At 37.0% G+C, this 25,596-nt stretch overlaps 2 protein-coding genes across 2 annotated transcripts; one reads left to right on the plus strand and one right to left on the minus strand.

The window, feature by feature from the left end:
- Nucleotides 1–2,281: 2,281 nt before the first annotated feature.
- LOC122024434 (uridylate kinase-like) lies at nt 2,282–8,505 on the plus strand. The gene is made up of 7 exons (XM_042583062.1): nt 2,282–2,521; nt 3,574–3,715; nt 4,649–4,702; nt 5,077–5,168; nt 6,635–6,861; nt 7,871–8,047; nt 8,123–8,505. The coding sequence occupies exons 1-7, from the start codon at nt 2,331–2,333 to the stop codon at nt 8,275–8,277; spliced, it is 1,038 nt and encodes a 345-aa protein (XP_042438996.1). The 5' UTR covers nt 2,282–2,330; the 3' UTR covers nt 8,278–8,505.
- A 12,139-nt stretch (nt 8,506–20,644) lies between these two features.
- On the minus strand, nt 20,645–21,849 carry LOC122024123 (protein MKS1-like). The gene has a single exon (XM_042582674.1). It carries the CDS (start codon nt 21,749–21,751, stop codon nt 21,068–21,070), a length of 684 nt encoding a protein of 227 aa, XP_042438608.1. The 5' UTR covers nt 21,752–21,849; the 3' UTR covers nt 20,645–21,067.
- Between the last annotated feature and the right edge of the window lie 3,747 nt (nt 21,850–25,596).

The following is a 25,596-nucleotide window of genomic DNA, read 5'->3' on the forward strand; positions in this document are numbered from 1 at the left end:
AGTTGTGATTTCTCCATTCTATATTTCAATATTAAATAATTAATTGAGAAGTAGGTCTCATTTGGTTACCTTTGAATCATAGGTTCCTTCATGCAACTTGACTAGTCAGTCCCAAAGCTCCTTGACATTCTTGAATGGACCAACTTGGTTGAACTCCTCATTTGCTAGAGTGCATTGGAGGGTGTTTATTGCCTTGTAGTTAATTTGATTATTCTTTTTCATTTTCGGATTCCATTTTTGCGGATCTAATGGTTCTCTATTTCGCTCGGTGGTGTGTACCCTTTCTTGATGTTGAAGTATATATTGATGTCGGATTTAAGGAAGCACTCCATCCTCCGTTTCCAGTAGCTAAAGTCTTCTCCGTTGAAGAGCGATGGGTGGACTGTGTTATACCTTTCTTGATGAGACATTAACATTCTCACACAACAAATATAAACTAAAAGATGTTTTCAAGACTTTATCTTGGGATTAGTAGTGTGAGATAAAGAAATATGAAAAGAAAATTCAAGCAAGCTAGAAAGACTATTAAGTCTTTTCAGAGCGGCCTTGCTCTGATACCAATTTTTTATCTTCATAAAATTGAATCAAAGTATAGTACCAACAGAATAAAATTAAAGACAAAGACACAGTCGATTTTACTTGGTTAATAGTTCAACGACTATTACTTTAAGGCCTACGATCCTTGATCGCTTCCGAGTGGGCAATCACTATAGCTCTTCTCTTCGAACTCTTTCAGAGAGAAGCAAACTTGTACAATATGTAGGAGGATAGTAACAATACTACTATCTCCTTAAATGAATGCAAGTATAAAAACAATATACCGACAACAAATGTAGGAGTCGAAGTGTAGTTGTTGGAGAGCCTTTTGGCATCACAGTTGGAGACCTTGCATGAGTAGAAGTAATGAGAGCGAGATGGAGCTATGAATGACAAATTGATGCTGAGCCTCAAATTCTGAGGCTTCTTTTATAAACACCGTTTAGTTGACTAAAAATTCACTCCGTCGACTGAATCTTTCCATCGATGGAACCTTCTATCCATCGATTGATCTCTGCATCCTTCCTTGATTGCTTCGATCTAAACCACTCGATCCCGTAAATTATGTTATTCGGTCGACTAATCAATTTTATCTGTCGACAAAACCTTTGAATTTTCTTTCCTATGCGACCTAATCTGATCATCTATCATTGCCATATTTGATCAGTTGATTGATCCAGTTGATCAGTCGACAGATCCTCTTATTTTTCCATTTTGCTTGGCCTCAATCTTATTTGCCACACTGTCCAAATCAGTCGATTGAGCCTCCATGTTCAATCGATTGAATCCAAGTCAACCTAGAATTTTATTTTTCTACAAAATAAAGTTAACACAAGCAAAATAATAATAGTAGTAACGTAAAATAGAGTTAGAATAATTTGTATGAATGCACAATAAATACAGTTAAAATTGTCTTAATCTCAATTTAGAAACTTCCATTAGTTTCTTCAGTCAGATCATCATCTAAGGTTTATCCCAACTGTGACATGACCTCACCACTTCACTTCAAGAGCTTACTTTAACTTATCCGTCAAATATCTGGTTCTTTAAACTTGTTTGGACTTCATCTGCTTAGCATCTTATCAGCCTACCAGGGCTTCCTTCGATATCTGGTCCTCTCTTGACCTATCAAATCAAACTTGCTAAATGTCTGGTCCACTTGATTCATCTAGACTTCTTACTTGGTTTTCATGATCTATTAAAACTTCCATTACATAGTATTTAGTTCAACTGATCGATTATAACTTTTCAAGTTGGGCACCCTGCAAATTTGATCATTTAACTCTTAAACTTGATTTTTTAAAATAATATTAAAATATAAATTTGATTATAATATTCTTTGCATCAACCGTGAACATATAATGTGTATATACAATAGGTGAAATATATAGTATATATAATAACTAACAAATTATAATATATGAAAGAATTTTTTGAACCATTTTAATTGAATATATTAGCATTATTTTTATTTTTTCATTTTAATTTCTCTATTTACAATTTAATTCGGTTGCATATAAATTTCAACTTCTCTGTAAATAATTTAATTTTTATTTTCTGTAAAGTTTGTCCTCATCAAATGCACATCAAACGTGTGCTTTTGAGATCTTCTAGGGTTCTTGGCACGTGCCAAGATGTTTTTTTTATTCTAATATTACCAAATTATCCTCGAGAATTGATTTTGATTTTGATTTTGATTTTGATTTTGATTTTTATTTTTCATTCTCTTAAATCTCTCTCTTAGGACTTACAGGCCTATCTAAATCGTCTCTTGAAATCATCTTTCTCGACAAATGGCTGTCTTTTCCCCTTCGCTCTCTCTGTCGCCTCCTGCTCTCGTCTTCACCTCCTCTTCCTCTTCTTCCTTTCCTTGGAAGCGTAGAGATTCGTATCCGATGCTGGGCTCCCACCTTACGGCCGCACCTCGGTTTGTGGTTAGCTGCTCCTCCGGTTTGGGCTCGGATTCGCCCAATTACAACTCAAGGTTCGCCCTTTACTGCTTAGCGCTGTAAACCACCAGGAGTTAGCCACTGAGGCTTTGTTGGACTTTTTTGGTTGTGGGGTGTAAGGAAGATGTTTTTTTTTTAACGCAGATTGGGTTTGTTGAACCTTTTGGGTTCGTGCTCTTCTGTTTAGGAGTCTCGTCTACTAATTAACGGTTTGAAAGAGGTTTTATTTCTTCCTGTTTAACTAACCTTTGTACAAAATCTGGTCTTTGGATTTGTAAAAAAATGACAGCTGAGATGCCTTCACCTGTTTTAGTATTTCACATTTTTTAAAAGTTGAGATGTGCTTGGCCTATTTTATGAATTCTCATTTTGATCAAGTTATGAATTGTGAATGACTATTTTGAACAATAATTGATTCTCTACAATGGATAAGGAACTTACTGGGTTTAAACCGTTCAGGTCTTCTGTCAAAATTTTTGTTTTTTCTTACTTAGGCTGTCTTATTTAGGTATAAAGAAAGTTTGGACATTACTTGCAAAATTAAAAAGGAGATAGAGAGTTGGTTCTGTGTTCATAGCTCAGATCGTGTAGGAAATAGAGGAAGGTAGAAAGAAGAAAGAGGGATACAAAGTTCTGGTATCTCCTATGTAAGTTGCCAACGAACTGTAGACAGGTAGGCAATATTCAATTGGTTCCCAAAAGTGATAAGTCTTTTACTACCCTATATGAAAAGAGTAAGTAAAAGAAGAAAGATGGTATCTAAATAACAGAGGCTATTCTACAGTGATTGCTCAACTTTTGTATTCACTGTTACTTACACTTTGATGTGGTGATGATCTTGGATTTAAGCAGCGAGCATTGCCTTTATGTGCACTTACCTAGATCTGTCATAATGCTAGTGCTATTTCACTTTGTGGCTAGATGACAATGGAGATTGGAGATAGTGGTTCTGTTCTTGGAAATTTGGTTTCCTGAGTAACATTAACTTCACCTTTTCTACTAATTTCCAAATAATTTATAGATCTGGTTTAAGAATTGATTATCTTGTTGCTTTCTTCTAATATTTATATTATATTATTATGTATAGGCCTCAGATGGCGACCATGGCTCCTTTTGGTTTACTCAATGATGAAGGTTCAAAGAAGCGACCGTATAGATGGCAAAGGGTATTGTTGAAAGTAAGTGGGGAAGCACTTGCTGGTGACCACATCCAAAATATTGACCCAAAGGTAGGTTGAATTATTTAACTCCCAATACTCGTCTACTGCACATCATTGTTTAATATGGAACGAGCAGTAATTTTTTTTTACCACAAAACATTAGTGTAGACTAGCTTTGCATAAAAAAAAATCAAACAAGCATATTTTTTTTGTTATTCTTAAAGATAATCAGAACTTTCCAACTCCAAACTTGCATTTTGACCTTCCAACTTGAGAGGTTTGTGGTTTTGAACTAATCACATTATGTCATGCTACAGTATAGTAGGGGTAATGACTTTGATCAATGAATCGTATCTCCTTAACCCTCGACATGTTTAACTATAAACCAAATACGACTGGACAAAAACCACCCTAACAGTTTAACTGGTTGTATAATTTACCTCTTGGGATAATTGACGATGATTGATGCAATGCTGGAAACCTAAAGAAATTCACCAAAATTCAAATTTTATTAAACCAAAAAGTGCTTCAAAATAGGGGGATTGAGGTCCTTTCTAATGCCCCAACCGACACACCTGAGGAAAGAAACTAAGCTATATTGGGAAAAAAAATAATCCCATGCCCAAAAGAGCACAATCCAACTTCGAAATAAATGTCCAATTCTCCAAATAACTTATTCCCCAAACAAGGTTTAAATTCATCTACTTTGCAATGAAGTGGCAAGCCTACATTAAGCAAACTATAGTCCTGCTCTCTTTCATCAATACACATATACTATGATTCCGTTCTCTTTCATCTATTCACATTCCGACTAAGATTTATAATAGGTGTTTTTGTTCTTCATGAATTATTTACTTCCTATTAACACTTCCCTTTGAATTGTTTTTTCTAACTAATTGTGTCAGTGTTACACCAGCTAAATATTTCCAGTAATATTTTATCAAGCATTAGAATTCTTTTTTTTCTTGTTACCTCTCTCAGTAAAGTCTCTTACTACTGCAGATTACAATGTCAATTGCAAGAGAGGTAGCTTCTGTTACTAAACTTGGTGTTGAGGTCTGCCTTCCTTATCTTTATTTAATCAGTGATATTTTTGATCATTTGTATGCATTTTTTAGTAGATCATATACTTCTATATGAATGCAGTCTCCATCAGATGCCATTTCTTTAGACAACTGAAGAAATAACGTCTCTGAAACATTAGCTAAGATATATAAGATATTATTGATAACTGCACGGAGATTCATTAGTGCATGATAGACTTTTAAGGCTGTCTGACATAAATGATTATCTACTTAGAATCTTCCTATCATAATTAAAACCTATCTTTTTGGCTATTCTTCTATTTTCAAGTAAAATATATGTGATTTGTGCATCAAAATGATTGAACATACTACTTGTTTGGAATCTGAAAACCTGATATTTTCTAGGTTGCTATTGTTGTGGGTGGCGGTAACATCTTTCGTGGAGCCTCTTGGGCAGGTTCCAGTGGCCTTGACCGGTCTTCTGCAGATTATATTGGGTATTAAAGCTTGCTTCTTCTAGATCAATTGAAAAACATTGCACCACGAACTGCTGTGCCTGAAAGATTCCAATTTTTGTTAAGCGATTTGTCCATATATTGTTGAATTGTAAAGTAGAACTTTTTATCAACTGAAATACCAAGATTCCATTAGGCTTGTACTTCTTACTATATTCTGTAATTTTCCCACTCACAGCCACCATATGATATCCCTATTATTCCTGATCTACCTTTTTTTTTTTTTTTCCTTTTTCCCTGCACTCAGTTGGAAATTTCAGTTTTTCATGCATGGATAGAGAGTGATATTAGGTTACTATTGAAAATTTCAAATTGATTTATTTGGTTTTTAATTTAATTTATCTTTTGGAGGATTTTAGGCTTGCCTACTTCATTGCTCTGTCTATAAAGTTTCCATTTATTGGCTTCTTTCTACCTAAAGGTGATTAAGATAATAAGATTGACTTGGTTTTGATATATTACTTTTTTGTCTCAGGCCATTTATATAGTACAATTTCTGCAGGACATAGTTATTCTGTTTCATCTACATAGTTAGCCTTTGCCTTATAGAAAACACTTATGGTTAAACTAAGCCTAGGTAAATTACATACGATCTTATGAGATTGTTCTGTTGAGCTGCAAGTACTTAATTTATGACATTTTTTGTGTATCTTTCTAACATGACTCTCCCACTGTAATGCTTTAGGTTAACTAAATCTCATACTTTTTGATGTAGCCTCAAACAAAATAGAAAAACATTAACATGATGATACCATCACACTTGTTACTATAAGTAACATTTGGAAAATTCAAATCAAGGTTCTAAGTCTGACTTGTCGAGATTCTGGTCCCCGGATGAAACAAGTATGTGTCGATGTGTACTAAGGTGACATTAGTTGGCACCAATCAGTAGGAGGAATTGATAGAGGGAAGAAGAAGAAGAAGAAGAAACACACGAGGAAATACGCATAACAAGCCTCTGTAGATCCTGGAGGAACTTCCACCAATAGACTGCAAGCTGATGGAGTAACTCCAGAAGAACCCTGGCTCACGAAAGACCTCTCCGACAACCTTCAACTTGTGGAAGCCAGGTCCTCACTGAAGCCTCCGCGGGAACTTTAACTTGTGGAAGCCTTGAGGAAGTAGTACTTTGGGAAGCCTCAAGGAAAAAGTGCTTGGGGAAATCTCGCTAGCCAATAATCTTTGTATCATGTGTATCAAGAGGTTTTGCATGCCGGTCTGTGGTCATAACAGAAAGATTCACTGATGGCAACTGACACAGCTTGGAACTTTAAATGAGTCAAATGACACCCATTGGATAACCTTTTATTAAATAACTATGAATATAAACTCCCATCTTCTGAAAAATAATCTGAGAAAAAGTACTCACAAATCGTCAACTTTAACAGTTCATCTCAAATCCATAAAACTTTTGGTCATTACTAAAATGTACATGTTTTGTGGTCTAGTATGCTGGCAACAGTTATGAATGCTATATTCTTGCAAGCAACAATGGAGAGTATTGGCATTCCAACTCGTGTCCAGACTGCATTTCGCATGTCAGAAGTTGCAGAACCATATATAAGGAGGAGGGCTGTTAGACATTTGGAGAAAGGGAGGGTTGTTATATTTGCTGCTGGAACTGGTAACCCATTCTTCACAACTGACACTGCTGCTGCCCTCCGCTGTGCAGAGAGTAAGTAATGCTGTTAGCTTGTCCCCATTATTTGTTCTCCTTTTGAGCTGATCTTTGCTGTCATTTGTATAGTTTTATTGAAGAGTGGAATGGTTTTATGTAGCAAAGTCTCCATTGATCATACTTCAGTGATGATTCACTTGTTACCTTTTAGAGTTCATGTGAAACAATTAAAAAACCTTTAGGAATAAACACTTCCAATAAAATAAAATTTTGACATTATTTCATTTCTATTCAGCTTAATTTTATCTAGTACTTTTACTTTTTCTAGTAAATTTAGTCTTATTTGCTTGAGTCTTATTGAGGCATGGAACCCTTGAGATCACCTGCTGGAGCACATTTATGTGGTGCTGTCACAATATTGTAGTTTGTAGGAAAAAAAAGATGCTAAATAGAAGACACATTTCATCATTATGTTAAAGAATGAGAAAGTGTCCATTCCTTCCAAACAAACTCCGAACTCACACCATTGCTGTTAGATTAATGGTGTTGAGATGATCCATCTGGCAAACTGTTGATGTTCATTATTATAAATTGTCTGAATTTCCAGTTGTATGTTTTAATCCTTTATTGGTTGTACCGATGTTCAATGCCTTGGTATCACATGTAATCTTGTCTGGAAAAATGCCCCATCCCTAGTTTGCGAATGAAATGGTGAAGCTCCATTGTCGCATTGGACACCAGGGATTCTGTCCTGAAAATAACTTCTTTGTCATAAAAAAATTACATGCATGGTGACCTATTGTCGACATCTATCTCTATGCAAATTGCGGTATTATTTTATTGGTTTGCGGATGATATTATCTTGATTAGAGTTTGTTCTATTCCCCTAATGTGTACTATAAAGAGTGGGCATTTACTGCTATTAACTTAAGCAAGTTACATCTATCTCTTGCCTAGAGATTGAAACTTTGTGGCAGTTATTTGTTGTTAATTCAAAGTCTAACAAATGCCTCCCTCATGTGAGACTCACCAGAATTGGCATTTTTACTTGCAACACTTTTTGCAGTCAATGCAGAGGTTGTGCTTAAAGCAACCAATGTGGATGGCGTGTATGATGATGACCCCAGGACAAACCCAAATGCTCGCCTTCTCGAAAATTTGACCTATCAGGAAGTGACATCAAAGGATCTATCTGTGATGGACATGACAGCCATCACCTTGTGTCAAGAGAATAATATCCCCGGTATCTCAAAACTCTTAACTAAGTTGTACTTCCTAACAATCTTAGTTGTCCATCCTCACAAAATTTTTCATGCAGTTGTTGTATTTAATTTGACCAAGACTGGAAACATTGCAAAAGCCATTACTGGTGAGAAGGTTGGCACTTTGATTGGTGGAACGAATCAGCAGCAAGATTGTGATCAAAAGACACTAGCTCACGAGTGGAGGATCCTTAATGAATTTGAAACATGAGCTCTCTCTCTCTCTCTCTCGTTTTGTTTAAAAGGAAATTTATCATGATATACTGCCGCCTCACAAAATTGTGAATGATTTACTAGTAGGAACTAGGAAGCTTACATGATAGCTATTCTTTGCTTTTGATAGATATTGAGAATTGGAAATGAACTGCTAATGTATGATACTTCAATTGTTAGAGAATATTTGAGTGATCAATTACTGCAATTAGTTTCTTTCTTGCAATTATACTTCTACTGTTTTGCACAGAAAGATTATACAGAAGAACTCCTGATTTTTTTTTATTTTTTTTCAATCAATTGCAATTTGGAATTCAGTTTGTGATGAGGTTCCTTTGACGTTTCTGCATGCAACTCCATGAGCAGGTAGTTCATTTGTTTCTAGAGTCTAGGCACTGCTCTTACCTGTCATGTTTGGCAAACTCGTGACTGAACAATTTATCCCAGAACACTGAAAAGGTCGTGCTGGGTTGTTTTGTCAACGTTTCAGTTTTGATATCTTGTTGCTGGTCTCAAAACGTAATAGAGGTTTGTTTGAACTGAAAGTTGTTTCTTGTGGCAATGGATCATTCCATTCAGCAGCACAGTTACATGTGGCTTTATTCTCTAAATTGATTATTAAATTAATAGAGGCGCTTGGATTGAATTCCTTTTTCAATTGGTTTAACGGCAAAATCCATGACCCAGTGGGATGCCCCATGCCCTGGCTTGGGAACGAGTCTACCGTGAAGCTCAGCCTCCTCCCTTGTCGCAAAGGGCGACGCCGTCCACTGCAGCAAAATTTGAGGCAGCTGCACAACAATAATACTGTTAGAGCCGTCAATTTAGATTGTGTCTATTGAGTTAATCTATCCTATCCAATAATTTAAACGGATTGAGTTGGAATTTTATCAATCGAAATCCGTCATGGGTCAACTCGCGACGGGCTTGGGTTGGTCCGGTTGAGAAATATATATAAACTAAGTTTTATGTTAATTTATTATCTTTTTTTATTATAATTTTAAAATAAAAATAATACTTTTTATTCAACATAAATACTCCTTTGTATTCATTTATATTTAAAAAATATATTTATGAATATATTTGATTAATGAGATCTTTCCTAAGTAAAACATTGAAAATATGAAATATTTTTTAAAAAAAATTTGATGAGCCCTTGGGTTGGCCCGCTAAATCCGTAATCCGTCTTGGATTGTGTTGGGTTGGAAATTTTTCAACCCGCCAAGTTGACGGGTCGGCCCACCCCGACTCACCCTGCCAAATGGTTGGCCCGCTACGGGCCGACCCGTCCCGCCATGAGTTGACCCGTCTGACAGCTCTACTCATTAACACCTATTCTTTTGGTCATCCGAGTGGAGGTGACTTGCCCTATTGGATATAATTATCCTTATTATGTGGACTTATTTATAAATTGCATATGTGAATACAATATGAACCCTTTAAAATGATCTAACTTAAGTTTATTAGGTTCGGTTATTGGATGTAGACCTTATATGTGTAGAACCTTTACTTCCACATATATTGTCATCTATATACTGATAATAGATGTTCAGTATATATATGAACTTATAGTCTCGTATCTATTATTATCTATAGGGTTAGTACCCAAGACTTAGGGAATCATCTTGACATAGTTTCTTGTTCCCCATTGACAAGAAGATTTACGACGTCGTCATCTCTTAAGCCTCTTGGAAGACCTTCCTTTCCGCTGCATCTTCTTCCACAAAAATCAAGCCGATGACGCTAAAGATAATAATATGACTCTTTAATCATGTTCCTTGACTATTATGTTTATGTATTTATTTTTTATGTCATATTTAATTGATGAAACGAAGATCCATGCATATATGTTATTGTATTTCCTATATGTGAATTCTTATACGGTTCGTAGAATCCATACGGCTTAGGTTTTATAAGAACTATCATGCCCAGCTTCGAGGAATGTTGTCGATCAACTATTCTTGTGAGCACTTGTTCGGTAGGAAGCTCCTATTGTTGGAAGAGTGGTGGCTAATATTATAGCAATTATAGTTTTATAATTACTATAATGTGAATTTAACTCATCTAATATTCACATTGTAATAGTTATAAAATCATACAACAATTCAGACTTATTTTATTCAATAACATTCATATTGTAGTAGTTATAAATCGTAACTACTATAACTCAAATTTATCTTGTTTCATAATTATTGGTCCCTTTGGAGGCTGGCAAGAGGAGAGAAGTGAATTGCCCTGAAAAAATAAATCAACCTTTTCTCGACTTTTAACTAAATTAAGAATACTCGTAATTTAAAAAATACGAGACTAATTAAACAGAAAATAGACATAAAGGAGTTACTTAATTTGCAATCAGAAAATTGTTAATCCAAGGAGAATGAAGCGCACTATCTGAAGATTTCCTTCCGGCGGAGCAGCCTCTTGTAGCGTTAACAGCACACAAAGAGAAATAGAGCAAACAAAAATGGATTACAAGTAGTTGTTCAGCTTCTTAGACCAAGACTATATTTATAGCCTTGGTCGGGGGGCTTGGAAGGGTTCCAAGCGCCTGGGAGGAGGCAGGATCTCCTGGACCACTTTTTGTGGTCCAGGGGATGTGCCACTCGCATTTGCAGCTCGATCGCGGCCATGATCCGACCGCAAATGGTTGTGATCCCTTCCTGGGTTCACCATCCCCACCAGGTTATAGTTTTTGTTCGGAGCGGGCGGCCAGAGGTCGGTTGGAGGACACACTCGCTCGGCGCCCAGTAACCTGGCCACTTATCCACCACCGGAGGCCTTTGGGCGGCCTTCGGTCGTCCGCTCCGAACAAAAACTATAACCTGATGGGGACAGTGAACCTAGGAAGGGATTGCAACCATTTGCGGCCGGATCGCGACAGTGATCCGGCTGCAAGTGCGAGTGGCACATCCCCTGGACCACAAAAAAATGGTCCAAGAGATCTGTGCTCGCCTGGGAGGGGATAAAACTTTATCCCTTTTCACATATATCGTGTTTGACCGCGATCTGGATAGAATCCCGGTCCAGGCGCCCGGAATGGTTTCAGGTGCCCGGACTAAGAAAGTCAATAGTGTTGACTTTTTTTTATTCGGGTCCTCTGCTCCGGTTCAGCTCGCCTCGGTCCGGGTCTTCCGCTCCGGCTCCGCTAGCTTGGGTGATTTCGGCCATCCGGAATAGGGCTCACTCGAACTCACGTTCCGGCCTTCTCCTTGAGTAGCCTTCCTCCTCGATTTCTCGTCCCTCGAACGTCGCGTACGTTCTTCTCGTCCACCGGTGTACTCTTCCACGGCACCTCGTCCCTCGGACACACCGAGCTCGTCGTCTCTCTCCCCGTGTCGTCCTTCTCGCTAGCCGCGTCTTCCGCTCGACTTCTTGTGCTCCTAAGCTTCTGCACACTTAGACACAAGGGTTAAACCAAACAGGATCTAACTTAACTTGTTTGATCATATCAAAACACCTTGGGGTTCCAACAATATCTCCGTTTTTGATGTGAGCAACTCAAGTTAAGTTAGGGTAAACAAATGCAATGTAAAAACAATTACTTTTGCAAATAAGTGCAAAAAGATTTTTCAGTTTAAAAATTGGATTATACAATATCTCCTCCTAGACTTAATATCCTTCTCCCCCTTTGATCATATAAAAAATGGGGTTTCTTAACAAGTCTAAGGTTAACTTTAAAAAAATTTGCAATAAATTAGAAAATTTTAAGTGTTAAAAAATTTTAAGTGAGAAAATTTCCAGGCAAAAAAATTTCTAATTTAGAAAATTTCTAAGTAAGAACAATTTAATTTTCTAAGTTAAAAATAAAATTTTTTATGCAACGGAATAAATAACTTAAAAAATATTTTTAACAGAAATAATTTAAATATTAAAATTTTCTAAGTAAAATTTTTAAAAGGAATTTCAATAAGTGTTAAACTATTGACAAATATTAAAAGCAATTAACTATTTTATACTTATAAGTTTATCAATTAAATATTTAATTCAGAAATCGGCTTTCAAGCTGTGGCGAGGCATTAGACCGTCTTAGTTATTGGATCATCAACCACTTCTAGACAAAACCTTTTAATGAATTCAAATATTCAATTTTCTACCTGAAAGCCCTAAGTCTTAATTATTCTTTTAATTTAAACACATTTTTGGAATCCAATAGAGGTTCCTTCCTACAGGGTTAATCAGGTATTTTCTAGGTACATAAGCTTTTGATATTTTTCTGATCTGACTTTTGTGAAACCTATAGTACCAGTTTAATCCTCTATAGTTTCTAAAAGCAGAAATATTTGAATAAGCAGAATTTCTCAAGTTTTCTATTTCTTCTTTTAATTTATCATTTTCAAGTCTTACTTTGTCAAAATCTTCTATCATACATGATTTTGCTAAAATTCTTTTTATTTCTATGTTTTCATTCTTTAATTTATTATTTTTACTTTTTAATTTGTACATAGATTTTTTCATAAATTTAATATCATAATAAAGCTGATCAGGAGGTAAGAGGCATACCTCACTTACCAAATAGCTTTTAGATGAGTTGTCGTCCCAAATAGCTTTTAGAGTCTTGTACTTCTTGGGTATCTTGATTTTATCCTTCTTGAGTTATGGGCAATCTTCTTTTAAGTGTCCTTCCTTTTGAGACTGGTAGCAACGAATCCTTCTTCTATTTCTTAGATTTATCTTATTCTGCATTTCTTTAAATTTATTAGATCTAAAGAATTTTTTAAAATTTCTTGCCATATAAGCTTCTTGATCTTCTTCTGAGTCTGACTCGGTTTCATCCTTCTTAGTTGCATTTAGCGTCATAATCTGGCTTAAGTCTTTTGATGTCCCTGCACATCTGGTTTCATGTAATTCAAGAGTAGAAAAGAGTTCCTCTAGGGTACTTACCTTCAGGTCCTTCGACATGTAGTAGGCGTCGATTATTGAGGTCCACTCTGGAGTCCTGGGAAAGGCATTGAGTGCGTAGTGTATCGTGTTCCGATTGGTTACCGTTTCACCGAGGTTTTCGAGTCTAGTGATTAGTTCTTTTACCTTTGCGTGTAGATCGGCTGCCTTCTCACCTTTTTCCAGACAGATATTTGTCAGTTTGTTCCGAAGTATGTCTCTTCTTGCAAGTATGGCTTCAGATGTGCCTTCGTGGAGTTCCAAGAATTTTTCCCAGAGTTCTTTGGCCGACGAGTAGCTTCCGATGCTGTTGACTTCTTAAGGCGGCAGCACGCTCAGCAAGTGATATTTCGCCCGGTTATTTGCTACGGAATCATTTTGTTCTTTTTTCGTCCAAAGATTTTTCTTCTTTTTCCTCTCCATTTTGATTCATAGGAGCTACAAAATCATATTTTATTATTAAACGAATTTCAAAATATGTTTTCAGAAATACCTCCATACGACGTTTCCAGTGTGCGAAGTCTCCCTCGAATTTTGATTGAACGATGTTTGGTCCGACCATTGGTTGCTTTGCTTCGGTCGGTGGTTAGTCCTTCTGAAGCGTCCTCGCTCTAATACTACTTGTTGGTCCCTTTGGAGGCCGACAAGAGGGGAGGGGTGAATTTCCCTGAAAAAAAAATAAATCAACCCTTTCTCGACTTATAACTAAATTAAGAATACTTGTAATTAAAAAAATAACGATGCTAATTAAATAGGAAATAGACATAAAGGAGTTGCTTGGTTTGTAATCAGAAGATTGATAATCCAAGGAGAATGAAGTGCACTATCTGAAGATCTCCTTCGGGCGGAATAGCCTCTTACAGCGTTAACAGAGCACAAAGAGAAATAGAGCAAACAGAAACATATTACAAGTTGTTGTTCAGCTTCTTAGACAAAGGCTATATTTATAGCTTTGGTTGGAACGCCTGGAAGGGTTCCAGGTGCTTGGGAGGGAATAAAACTTTATCCCTTTTCGCATAGATCACGTTTGATTGCGATCTGGATAGAATCCCGTTCCGGGCGCCCAGAATGGTTCCGGGAGCCCGAACCAAGAAAGTCAACAAAGTTGACTTTTTTCAGTTCGAGCCCTTTGCTCTGGTTTAGCTCGCCTCGGTCAGAGTCTTCCGCTCCGGCTCCGTTAGCTTGGATGATCTCGGCCATCCGGAATAGGGCTCATCCGAGCTCACATTCCGGCCTTCTCCTAGAGCAGCCTTCCTCCCTGATTTCTCGTCCCTCGAACGTCGCGTCTGTTCTTCTCGTCCACCTGTGTACTCTTCCGTGGCACATCGTCCCTCGGACGCACCGAGCCCATCGGCTCTCTCCCCGTGTCATCCTTCTCGCTAGCCGTGTCTTCCGCTCGACTTCTTGTGCTCCTAAGCTCCTGCACGTTTAGACACAACGGTTAAACCAAACAGGACCTAACTTAACTTGTTTGATCACATCAAAATACCTTGGGGTTCCAACAATAATATTCATATTATAGTAGCTACAAAACTATCACTGTTATAACTATGGTAGCCAAGGGTGGAGGGCCTATTGTGGGCAATTGGGGCTGGAAAAAAACTAAAGTATTCACACTGTAGAATTTGATGCGGTAATTGAAAGAATCAATCTCAAGAATTTTAGGAAATCCAACATGAAAAATAAATTTGTAAAGAATAGAAGAAGCAGAGGCAAAGCCGATAGTTACAATGAAAAAAGATGAAATCAAAGCAATCTGCCATTTATAGGAAACTCACCTAAAGAACAAACCTAGAAAAATCTGTCGAACACGGACAAAGAATCCACTGGAATACTGCATGACAATAATTATGGTAAAGCAAAGGTAGATTTGTAAGAGCTAGAACAAATCTGATGAGGAATCACGATGAGAAGACTCAAGAAATTGTATAATAACGAATAGAATCCAACGGAACTACCATACTCGAAAAATTAGAATAAAGTTGGTTGCTACCCTCCGCGAAGGCTTGACTAAGGGGATCAGAAAGCTAAGGCTTGACCAGGAGATCCTAAAACGTGTCACCCGAGAAGACCTAAAAGATAGCTATGAGAAAGCTTGTAACCATTTTATGATTTGGGATCAATTATGAGTGTGTAGGGCAAGGTACTGGGTACACACTTACTCTGCACACTCCAGAGCAACCTTCATAGGTACAAGCGTTTGGATGCTCACCCAAGCGTCCGGAATCTCAAAAGTGAATCAGGGTGCTTGGGTGGGCATCTGAGTGCTCGAACCTGTGAGGGTCATCCAGGAGTGTGCAGAGTAACATTTCTTTCTCTCCCTCTCTCTATATATAGAGAGATATTTTTAACCTGCACCTCCTAGGCGCCCTTCACATGTTCGAGCGCCCAGATGCCCGCTTAGGTGCCCCGACTCAAAAAAATGAATCAGGTTGTCCGAGTGGGCATTCGAGATCCTGAATGCTGCGAAACATTTCCTGTGGATTCGTACGTGTCCCAAGCGCTCCAATGCATTGGAGGTGCCTTGGGCAATTTTTTTTAACAGCGTTGGAGGTGCCATAAATTTTTTTTATTTTTAAATCTTTTCTAAATATTAAATCCTAAATATATATATTATACCCATGAGTACATAATTTTCTTTAAATTTTATTTTTTTTAGGTTTAACACTATAATCTGATGGATCAAAATGAAGTGATTGGGAAGGGGGGGGGGATATCGCTTGTTAAAAAAATTTTCTATATCAATTCATAAAACAGATATCAAAGTAAGACAGCGAAAAATAAGAAGTCCAGGTGACTTAGGTGGTTACTTGGTTCAGAGCCTATGTAGACTCCTATTCCAAGACCTGCAATCTTTGATCGTGCTAGTGGGCAATTCACTATAATTCTTCTTCCCAAAATCTTCAAAAGAAGCAATTCGTACAAATGAAAAGATAGTAACACACTATTATCTTTTATAAAATAAAACATGCAAGCTAATTATAATTATATCGACAAAGAGTAAGAAGCGAAGCTCGTCGACACTTCTTGATGGAGTAACTTGCTTGTAAAGATGAAGAGCAGAGTAATAGCACGAACATCTGTTTTGTATAGAGATGAATTGAAAATTTATGTCTTGCCTCGGGCCTCGAGCTCCCCTTATATAAGCCTAGTTCGATCGATCAAAAAGTCGTTCGATCGACTGATCCTCCTATCGATCGACTGAACCCCTTGCTTTCCTTCTTCGACGAGATCCGATTTTCATGCATTTATGAGCATGGTTTGGTTGACTAATCCCCTTGTTCGGTCGATCGAACTGTGTAGTTTCCTTGTTCGTCGAGATTCACCATTAATTCTCTGATTGTTCGGTCAACTAATTTATGGGTTCGGTAAACTGACCAACCTGACTTCCGTGTTTGCTTTGGCTCAATCTAATCTCTACCATGCCACCTTTGTTAGGTCAACCAATCTGCTGGTTTGGTAGATCGATCAATCACTTTACCACACTTTGCTTCGAACTAATTTTTGTTTTGTATCAACCTGGTTCGATCAACCGATCATGGTGTTTGATCGACCAATAACTTTGATTCTTGCAAAACAGAGTTAAAATAAATACTCTTGCAAAACAAAGTTAGCACAGTGATAATATATGATGCATGAGTAGTAATATGTATGAGTAGTAAATGATAGTAAAATTGTTGTGATCTCAATTTGGAAACCTTCCCAGTTTCTTCAGTTGGATCAGCGACCTAAGGTTGTTCCTTTTTGGAACACAACCTTACTGTCGCTCCTCTCCAGTTGCTTACCTCAATCTACTTGCCAAACATTGGTCCTCCAGACCTGTTTGGACTTTCTCTGCTCAGTGTCTGATCGATTGATCCACTAAGACTTTTCCTGTAATACTAAATTAGTCAATAGTAATAATAGTAATGCAAAATACTATGATAAAACTAAAGTTAGATTTACCAAGATCTGTTGGTCCGGTCGACCACCTGGTCGACCAAAAACCATCCGATCAACTTTGCTTGGAGTTCACTCCTCCAAGATTTCTCATTACCTAAGGTTACCTCCCCCTAGGAGTTTCTCCATCTATCTTCACTCACCATAATGTAGATTTACCTCCCTATAGGATTTTCTCCACCTAGCTTCATTCACTAGGACCTAAGGTTACCTTGCCGTAAGGTTTTCTCCACCTGGTTTCACTCACCAGGACCTAAGGTTACCTCCCCCTAGGATTTTCTCCACCTGGCTCCACTCACCAAGACTCAGCATCGAATTGGCCTACTAGGGATTTGATATTGGGTCCTCTAGACCTATCGAATCTTTCTACCTAGTTTCCACTATCTGCTGAGATTTCACTTACCTAATTGTGACTATGACTTCCTTTGCCTAATTATAGTTAGGACTAGTCAATCGGTAGACTTCTCATTCTTACCTAGCCGCGACTAGGACTTCCCTTGATCAAACTCCATTAAACATATTTGTCAAACATTAAAACCTCGTAGGTCGATCGCACCAATATAACCCAACCCCTGAAACCTAGAAGTAAGATCTAATTGTCTTAATCCCAGAGTTAAAAAAATAAAAATATTATTAGACAATATAAATATATACCCCATGAGTACCTATTTTTTTTAGTTTTAAATTTTTTTAGCTTGAACACTATAATCCAATCCCCAAACCCTAAATACAAAATTTAATTGGCTTAACCCTGGAGTATATATATATATATATATATATATATATATACACTATAACTCAAGAGAGAAGCCTGAACCCTAAAGAAAAAAATCTTATTGACTTAAACTCATTAGAACCCAACTCTTAAATTCTAAAATTTTGAACCCTAAATACATATAATATACCAAAAAACAAAAAAAAATTAAAAAAAATGTTCTGAGTCAATTCAGGCGCCTGGATTAACTCCAAACGCCCGGGTCAGCAAGGTCACGTGACGTACAATCCACAACAGAGCAATTTCGTATATAAATAATTGATGATAAATTCAACTATTTAATTGGTGACAAAATAATAAAATAGTAAATTTAATCCGGGGCAGTAGCCACAATTTGTCTACACTAAATTAATATTCTAGTTCTGCCCCTGATCATAGTTGTTAAAAATCGTAACTACTACATCGTAAACTTATCCTGTTCATGTAACTAAGTCATTAGGATTTATGTGTACTATAGGAATAGCATACTTAAGAGCAATAATATCATTTTATAAGAGCGGATGGAGTGGGATGCTCTTTTAATTAAAAAAAATCAAAGATTAATAATAATAATAATAATAATAATAATAATAATAATAATAATTATTATTATTATTATTATTAGTTATCGTGCACGCATGTTACATGTGTAATATAATACATGAATATGAATAAATTAGTACTCTAGATTCATAAATTAAACTTGGTAAGGATATGTCGTGTTCTAATACTCATATAGTAATGCAATATAAGGATGACATTCGAGAAAGGTATGTTTTCTAACGTCGTCGACTTAAAGTATTTATAGAAACTTCTCCGCTCATAGTATTATCTATCCTAAAATGTAGGACTAAAGAAAATCATGACAACATATATTTTTATATAAAATATAACGTGAGGAAATTACTAAGAACACTTAAAATTATTTTGAATGCGTAAATAAAAGATAAGAAAAAATTAATTATTAATGGTTCATATTCTTAATTAAATAATAAAATAATAATAAAACCACAGTGCACTCTTTTATTATTTTTTTCTAAAAAATATATAATAAACTTTTCTGTAATTTACTGATCCGGTAATAAGGACGGGGGATCCTCGTCGGCGGAGGGTCAGCGGCACGTGGAGGTCAAAGGCCAAGGGATTCAACCAAGAAACCCGTCGACCGGATGAAGCAGGCCGACCGACCGCGAACCATAGGCTGACCAACCGCGAATCCCCCGAACCGAATGAAAGACAACCCGACTAGGGGTCGGGTTTCCGACGCTCGAGGTAAAAAGGCTTCAAGGGTCGAGCGGGCTGTCCGTTCGACCGGTGCACAAGGCAACACAGGCAGGAACAGTCTCATCCGAGCATATGACCGATGCAGAGGTGATATGCCTACCGAGCGGCCTATCTGCTCGGCCCTGGAACAGACAGGGAACACAAGAGGACAAAGGAGACAGGGGATAACATCATCCTCGAGACACCTGCCGCTGACAAGCAGCAGAGTTGGCGGCCGAGCCGTACACAGAATCATACGGTGGAAGCTTCCACCGTCACATCCCGGGATATGCTCGGACGATTGTGGAATGACGCCAGAGGTACTTTTCTGACACAGGCTCGTTGAGGTATGTTTGGGGAAGTATGCACACATCGGAAAGCATGTCCGCGTTCCCCCGGGGTCCTATATAAAGGCCCCCAGACGTCGACGAAGGTATGCACACATCTCTACTTAGCCACATTACGCTGACTCTCTCATTGCCTGACTTGAGCGTCGGAGGGCCGTCGCCGGGAAACCCCTCCCGGCTCGGCTTTTTTGCAGGATCGTCGGAGAGTTACGCCACCAGCCAGAGACAGTGAAGTGTACCATGTCCCCAGCGTCCATCGACTCAACGTTCGGACAGGATCATTTACTATAACACATTTACTATAACACGTATTTTTTTAAAAAAAAAATATACAAAACACGTAGCTATATTCACTAAAAGTATATTTATTTTATATTAAAAGAGTAGTAAAAAATAAACTCATGACGGAGGTGGTAACTATTGTGAAAGGGTGGTCGCTTCGATCGCAATCTCATGGCCGTCAGGCAGCCAGGTGGCTGCAGCCTGTTGTGAAATCGTAGGCTGCAGCCGGCATGATGAGCTCACGAGTCACGGCAAGGGGCCGCAATTTTATACTTGCTTGGGACCTCACCTATTTTACAATTGGTCACTGTCTTTGATCGCAATTTATCTCTTAAAATTAAATCCACGGACGAATTGAACAACTTTTAAAATATAAAATATTTAAATAATTAAATAATTTTTTTTTAAATTTTTTTGTTAATATCTAAATGAATCAGATTCAAATCAAATTTAAACCATAGCATCGCTGCCTCCATTTCGCAACTTGATGCTAACTCTCGGCTGTAATTTCACAGCTAGTTGTAGAGACGAGTAAAAATTCATTTAAATCAAATTAACCGATTAATTTAAAAGTTCAGTTAAATCGAAATTTCACAGCAGTCGCAAACTTAATGCTTAGGTCTCGAAATTTGAATTCTTGATGTTTTTTTTCATGATTTTTTTCCTTCTCTTTTACGACTTAAAAAAATTTAAAGTGTATTTTATAAAATAAATACACCATAAATATATATGTTTTAGGTATTTTTCAAAATAAAAAATATGCGGTTTCATCGCCTCCGTCAAACTTATAATTTTCAAGATAATTTTAATAATCCAATTGCACTTTCTTATTAAACTAGAGAAATTAGATGACGGTTGAAAAGTCAAAATTGGAACCGAAGACAGAGAGGCTCACATTATGACGAGATAGAAAAAAACAATTCGAATTTGTGCCAATTTACCAAGTTCTTTCTTTTGCATTAATTTTTTATTGTCGCGTATAACTTTCTAGTCAATAAGAAAAAAGAATAAAAAATTGTCAAAATCCAAAGCTGCTTGGAAAAAAAAAAAAATCAAATGGCTGAAGAGATCAATTGCTTACCTGTGTGGAAATTATGAAGATTTGTGGAAGATATCGAGAGTCAGCTGGAAATGGAAGAGATGTAGCTCTCAAATGCCCCACAGAGAAGTTCATGGATGGTTCCAACCTGCTCTAGCAAAGCTACCTCCATCCATTACTGGCCATTCCTTTTCCAATCTTCTCCCTTCTGCGTTTCATTCTTCTCTTCTTCCATTGAAGGAATCAAAGTAGGGAAGCACGTTACAGAGATTTGGTTTCTCTTGACCTACAACGAGTCTGGGAATTGGTGCATGAGATCCCAAATGGCTCCAGGCGATGGGACAGTGGGCGTCGAGAGCAGGTTGTTGCTAGGGCTGGCCAAGAAGCTGCTGCTCAAATTGTTAGGGGTTTTGTTGGCGAAAGCCGGGCTCAATTCAAACAGGAAGCTGAGGTCGAACGACGGCGAGAAGAGGTTGGGCGAGATCGGAGGAAGCGCCGCCGGCATCGGCGTCAGGATCCCGGGGAACAGACTCTGTCGGTCCGGGGCTGGCAAGCCGTCCATCGCCAGATCCGATGTGCCGGACCTGGCCGCTGACGCGCGCGGCGACGGCCTCTCGAAGGAGGCGATGCGGGCGGCGGGGGAGAGCGCGCCGCCAGGCGAGGGCAGGGAAGGAGAGTGAGGGTCGGCGGATTCCTGGCCGGTCAGTCTCTGGACCAGCGTCATGAACTCGCTTGTCGTGGCGTGGATGATCTTGGGGGAGACGGAGTAGATGATGACCGGATCGCGACGGGGAGGCGGCAGCTGCTGCGGCGGCGGCGGCTGGCGCTCCTCCGTGGGATGGCGGGGCGGCGGGGCGATGGGGGGCTTCCTGATCATGTGGGAGTCCTTGCTGACGCTGAGAGGCGACGGACGGCGGCCTTGAATCTGCAACTCCCGCCGGGGAGACGGCTGCAAATCGGAGGGATCCATGGTGGGATTTGAGGTGGAGAGGACCAAGAGGGCTTAAGAAGGACGCGGAAAGGAAATTTTGTTGAAAATGTGAGAGTTCCCGAGAAATATTTAATTTTTTTAAGGGGCGGAGAAGTCAATGAAACCCTTCAATTTTTTTAATCCTTAACTACCATTTCTTTTTAAAAAAGAAATTGGTAATTTTGTAACCTAGCCCCTGAGATTTAGTTCATTTGTATTATGTTGACATCACATATCCAACTGACGCCGAAGATGATCAATTTTACTCCTTAGAAATGTGGCAAAGGCTATTCATTTGATCTCAGCGTCTCCATTAATTTATGGGAAAATTTGCATGTAGTCTCCATTGACAAACATAACTTTATATGTAGTTCCTACTTCTCAAATTCTTTATTTTCACTCTCTAGTCAAACATATTTATCTAATTACCCATGATATTTTTAGGTATAAAAAATTTAAAAATCAGTATAATTCATCTTAAATTCAGTACATTAAATTTAGAATCTAGTATATTTTTTATCAAATTGAGTACGATTCTTTTTTCATCTTAATTGGATGAAAAATATATTAGATTTTCTTTAAATGATACTCAATTGGATGAAAAATATACTAGATTTTCTTTAAATGATAAATAGTGCAGAATTTAGGAGGAATTATATTAAGAAAAAAGTTGTGCTCAATTTAATAGGAAATATACTCGATTCTAGTTTAAAGTGCTGAATTTAATAGGAATTATACTCATTTTTAGACTATTGTACATAAAACAATATGAGAGTTAATTTTGATAGAAAATATACACGATTTTTTTTAAATGGTACTCAATTGGATGAAAATATACTGAATTTTGTTTAAATGGTACTGAATTTAGGAGAAAATATATTAAGCAGGGGAAAAATCATGCTCAATTTAATAGAAAATATACTTGATTCTAATATAAAATACTGAATTTAACAGGAATTATACTCGTTTTTATATTTTTTATACCTATAAAATATGAGAGATAATTTTGATAAAAAATATACTCGATTCTAGTATAAAATGCTGACTTTAAGAAGAATTATATTCATTCTTGGACTTTTTATACCTAAAAAATCTGAGGCAATTAGGTCATGATATTTACATGAGAGAGTTGAAGTAAAGGAAATTTTGCATGTAGGGAGTAGAAATAAAGTTTTTTGGATAGAGGAACTGCATGCAAAATTAAGAATGAGATTAGAGATTTTTCTCCACTTTACCGTTAATTTATTTATTCCTAAGAATAAATCATAAATAATTATTGATCATTAGTACGGATGAAATATGAAAGAAGGCATAATATTAAATCAGAAAGTATTAATTTTATAAATTTAATATTTTTAAATCAATTATCTATTAAAAAATTATATATTAATTCATCCAAATTAAAATTCTATTTTTAAATACATGAGAAATTAAAATGGTATTCTATACCTGCATTATTCTATACCTGCATTATTGTCCCGAGGATAAAAAATAATATTATCTAGACTTAAATCTTGGTCTCTTGAGAGAGCTTTATATCCTAATGAAATAGGCTATAATAATTTTTTAGTTCATTTAAAAGGAAAACAAACTAGTTAATCTCGAGGAGTAATTTAATAATTTTCTAAAAAAGGACAACAAATTACTATATATGCTAATTATTATCTAGTTTATCACAATTAATATAAATTATACATGAAGATAAAATGTCATTAAAGAATTATTATTACATTTCAACTATTTGAAATAAATTTTAGCCGTCTCATTACCGAACAATTTTTTAAAAAAAAAATAAAATCTGTTACCCTGGTAATTTCCGACAACTGCTCCACATCATTTAGATCAAGTAAATTAGGAAATTAAAATTAATCGAAGGGTAACTTTTCGATCGTCTCATTACTGATCGTCTCATTACCGATCAAGCAAGAAGATAGGAATGAGGGAGGAAATGAAATAAGCACAAGACCAAAGAGTTAGATGAAAATTCGGTCAACAAGGGCTAATTGAGTTGGATAAGAGGGTTGACTTGACTGATTTTGCCAACTCTATTTGCTTGGTTTGAATAAGACCAATAAGACTGAATTTATTGAAACATCATTCTTAATTCATATATATATTTTTTCTTCTTGTTGTATTATTAATTAAGTTTTATGTTATAAAATATAGCATGTAAATTAAGTTATCATATTTTAGCTTTTTGATAAAAAACTTTATAAATATTGAATGATTCACATTAAATATTAATAATATCTCTCATTTCCCTCGTTGCATTCTGTAATTATCTCCGAAGGTTTTGCCATAAATGTTTAGGTCTTTTATTTGATTCCCATGTTTGAGGCTTTCTAAAAGGAAGTAAAAGAGGAAGCAGTTGGCGTGTTGAGACAGTGTATGTGAAACTGAATAACAAAACCATATGAGAAAAAGATTTAAAAAAAAAAATTCTAATTTAATGGAATTGATTTAGACCAACATACTTTTTATCTCCATATCTACCCGATTGATTTTGTTCAGACTTTATTTTAATTTTAATTTAGCATATGATTTGATGTATTCATTTAATTTTAAAAAAATCAAATCTTAATAAAAATGTATATAGATAATAAAAAAAAGATGAAATTATAGCTTATGGTTCAGGACGGACGGAGAGCCCTTCCTTAAATCCGTCAGACCGTCACGGGTAAATAAATTAATTTAAAAGATATTTTGAAAGTCTCAAATAATAATTATAGCAATAATGAATTAATAGTAACAATAACAAATTAAACAGAAATTGACTTACGGACGGAGTCTTAGTCAACGGACTACGACCCGGATCCAATAATTGAGATGTTGCAATTTCTTTATTATTTATTTATTTTATTTTTACAACTTGCATCTCGAAGGCGAAACGTCCACTTATTCTGAGCGAAATTAATTTGAGTGCTCCAGATCGCTTCTAAATTTAGATCGTTAAATTACACAAAACTGTCAATGGTAGCAAAAAAAATGATTATATCATCCCATATATTGTTTACAGTTCGTACTTAAATTATAAGAAAGGTCAGAAATTTTTATTTTTTTCCGTAAACGTAGATTATATAAAAGGTAAATATTATTGGAAGAAAAAAAATTAGAAAATTAAAATTAATTATCACATAAAAAAGATAATACAACAGCTAAATGTGTATATATATATATATATATAAAATGGACAATAATAAACGTATCTACATGTGCCAAAGTGAAAAATAATCGTCGCCCATCTTATCATTAAGTTATGAGTCAAAGTCTGTGAGGCCCCACACAGACATCACACATAAAATTAAATTATTCATTTCATATTTCCATCTAAGCAACTGATTGTTTTATGCCCTCCACCAACTGACCGAGTCTGCGTCTGCTCACATTTACATAATTATATGTGTGTTGGTGTGTTTTTTTTTTTCTAATTTGAAAAAATGAAATTATTAGGGGGCGAATGCTAATTTAATGTTAAAATGGAATTGTTAGAAATCGCATCTTTTTGTTCTCTCTCTCTCTTCTCTTCTCTCTCTGCCGCTCGGTGTCTCTTCGTCTCTCGCCCCCGCGATGGTGGGGGAATCCGCCGCCGAGAAAGCCGCGGGGGCTTCGGCGGGCGGCGATTTCGTCATCCGTCACTGGCGATCGAGCGCCCCCGCCGCTGTGGACCACTCTCTCAGGCGCTTTCGTGCGCCGACCCGCCCCCCGGCGCTCGACGTCGGTCTCTCCTCCCTTAACGGCGACCCCGGAGCCGGTTCGGATCGCCCCCTTCGCGAGGATAGCGACTCGGGGTACATCAGCCTCCGCGACCTCATCCGCTTGCCGCCGGGATCGCCCGCCGGGACCCG

The sequence above is a fragment of the Zingiber officinale genome, chromosome 9B, assembly GCF_018446385.1.
Source record: "Zingiber officinale cultivar Zhangliang chromosome 9B, Zo_v1.1, whole genome shotgun sequence".
Lineage (NCBI taxonomy): Eukaryota > Viridiplantae > Streptophyta > Magnoliopsida > Zingiberales > Zingiberaceae > Zingiber > Zingiber officinale.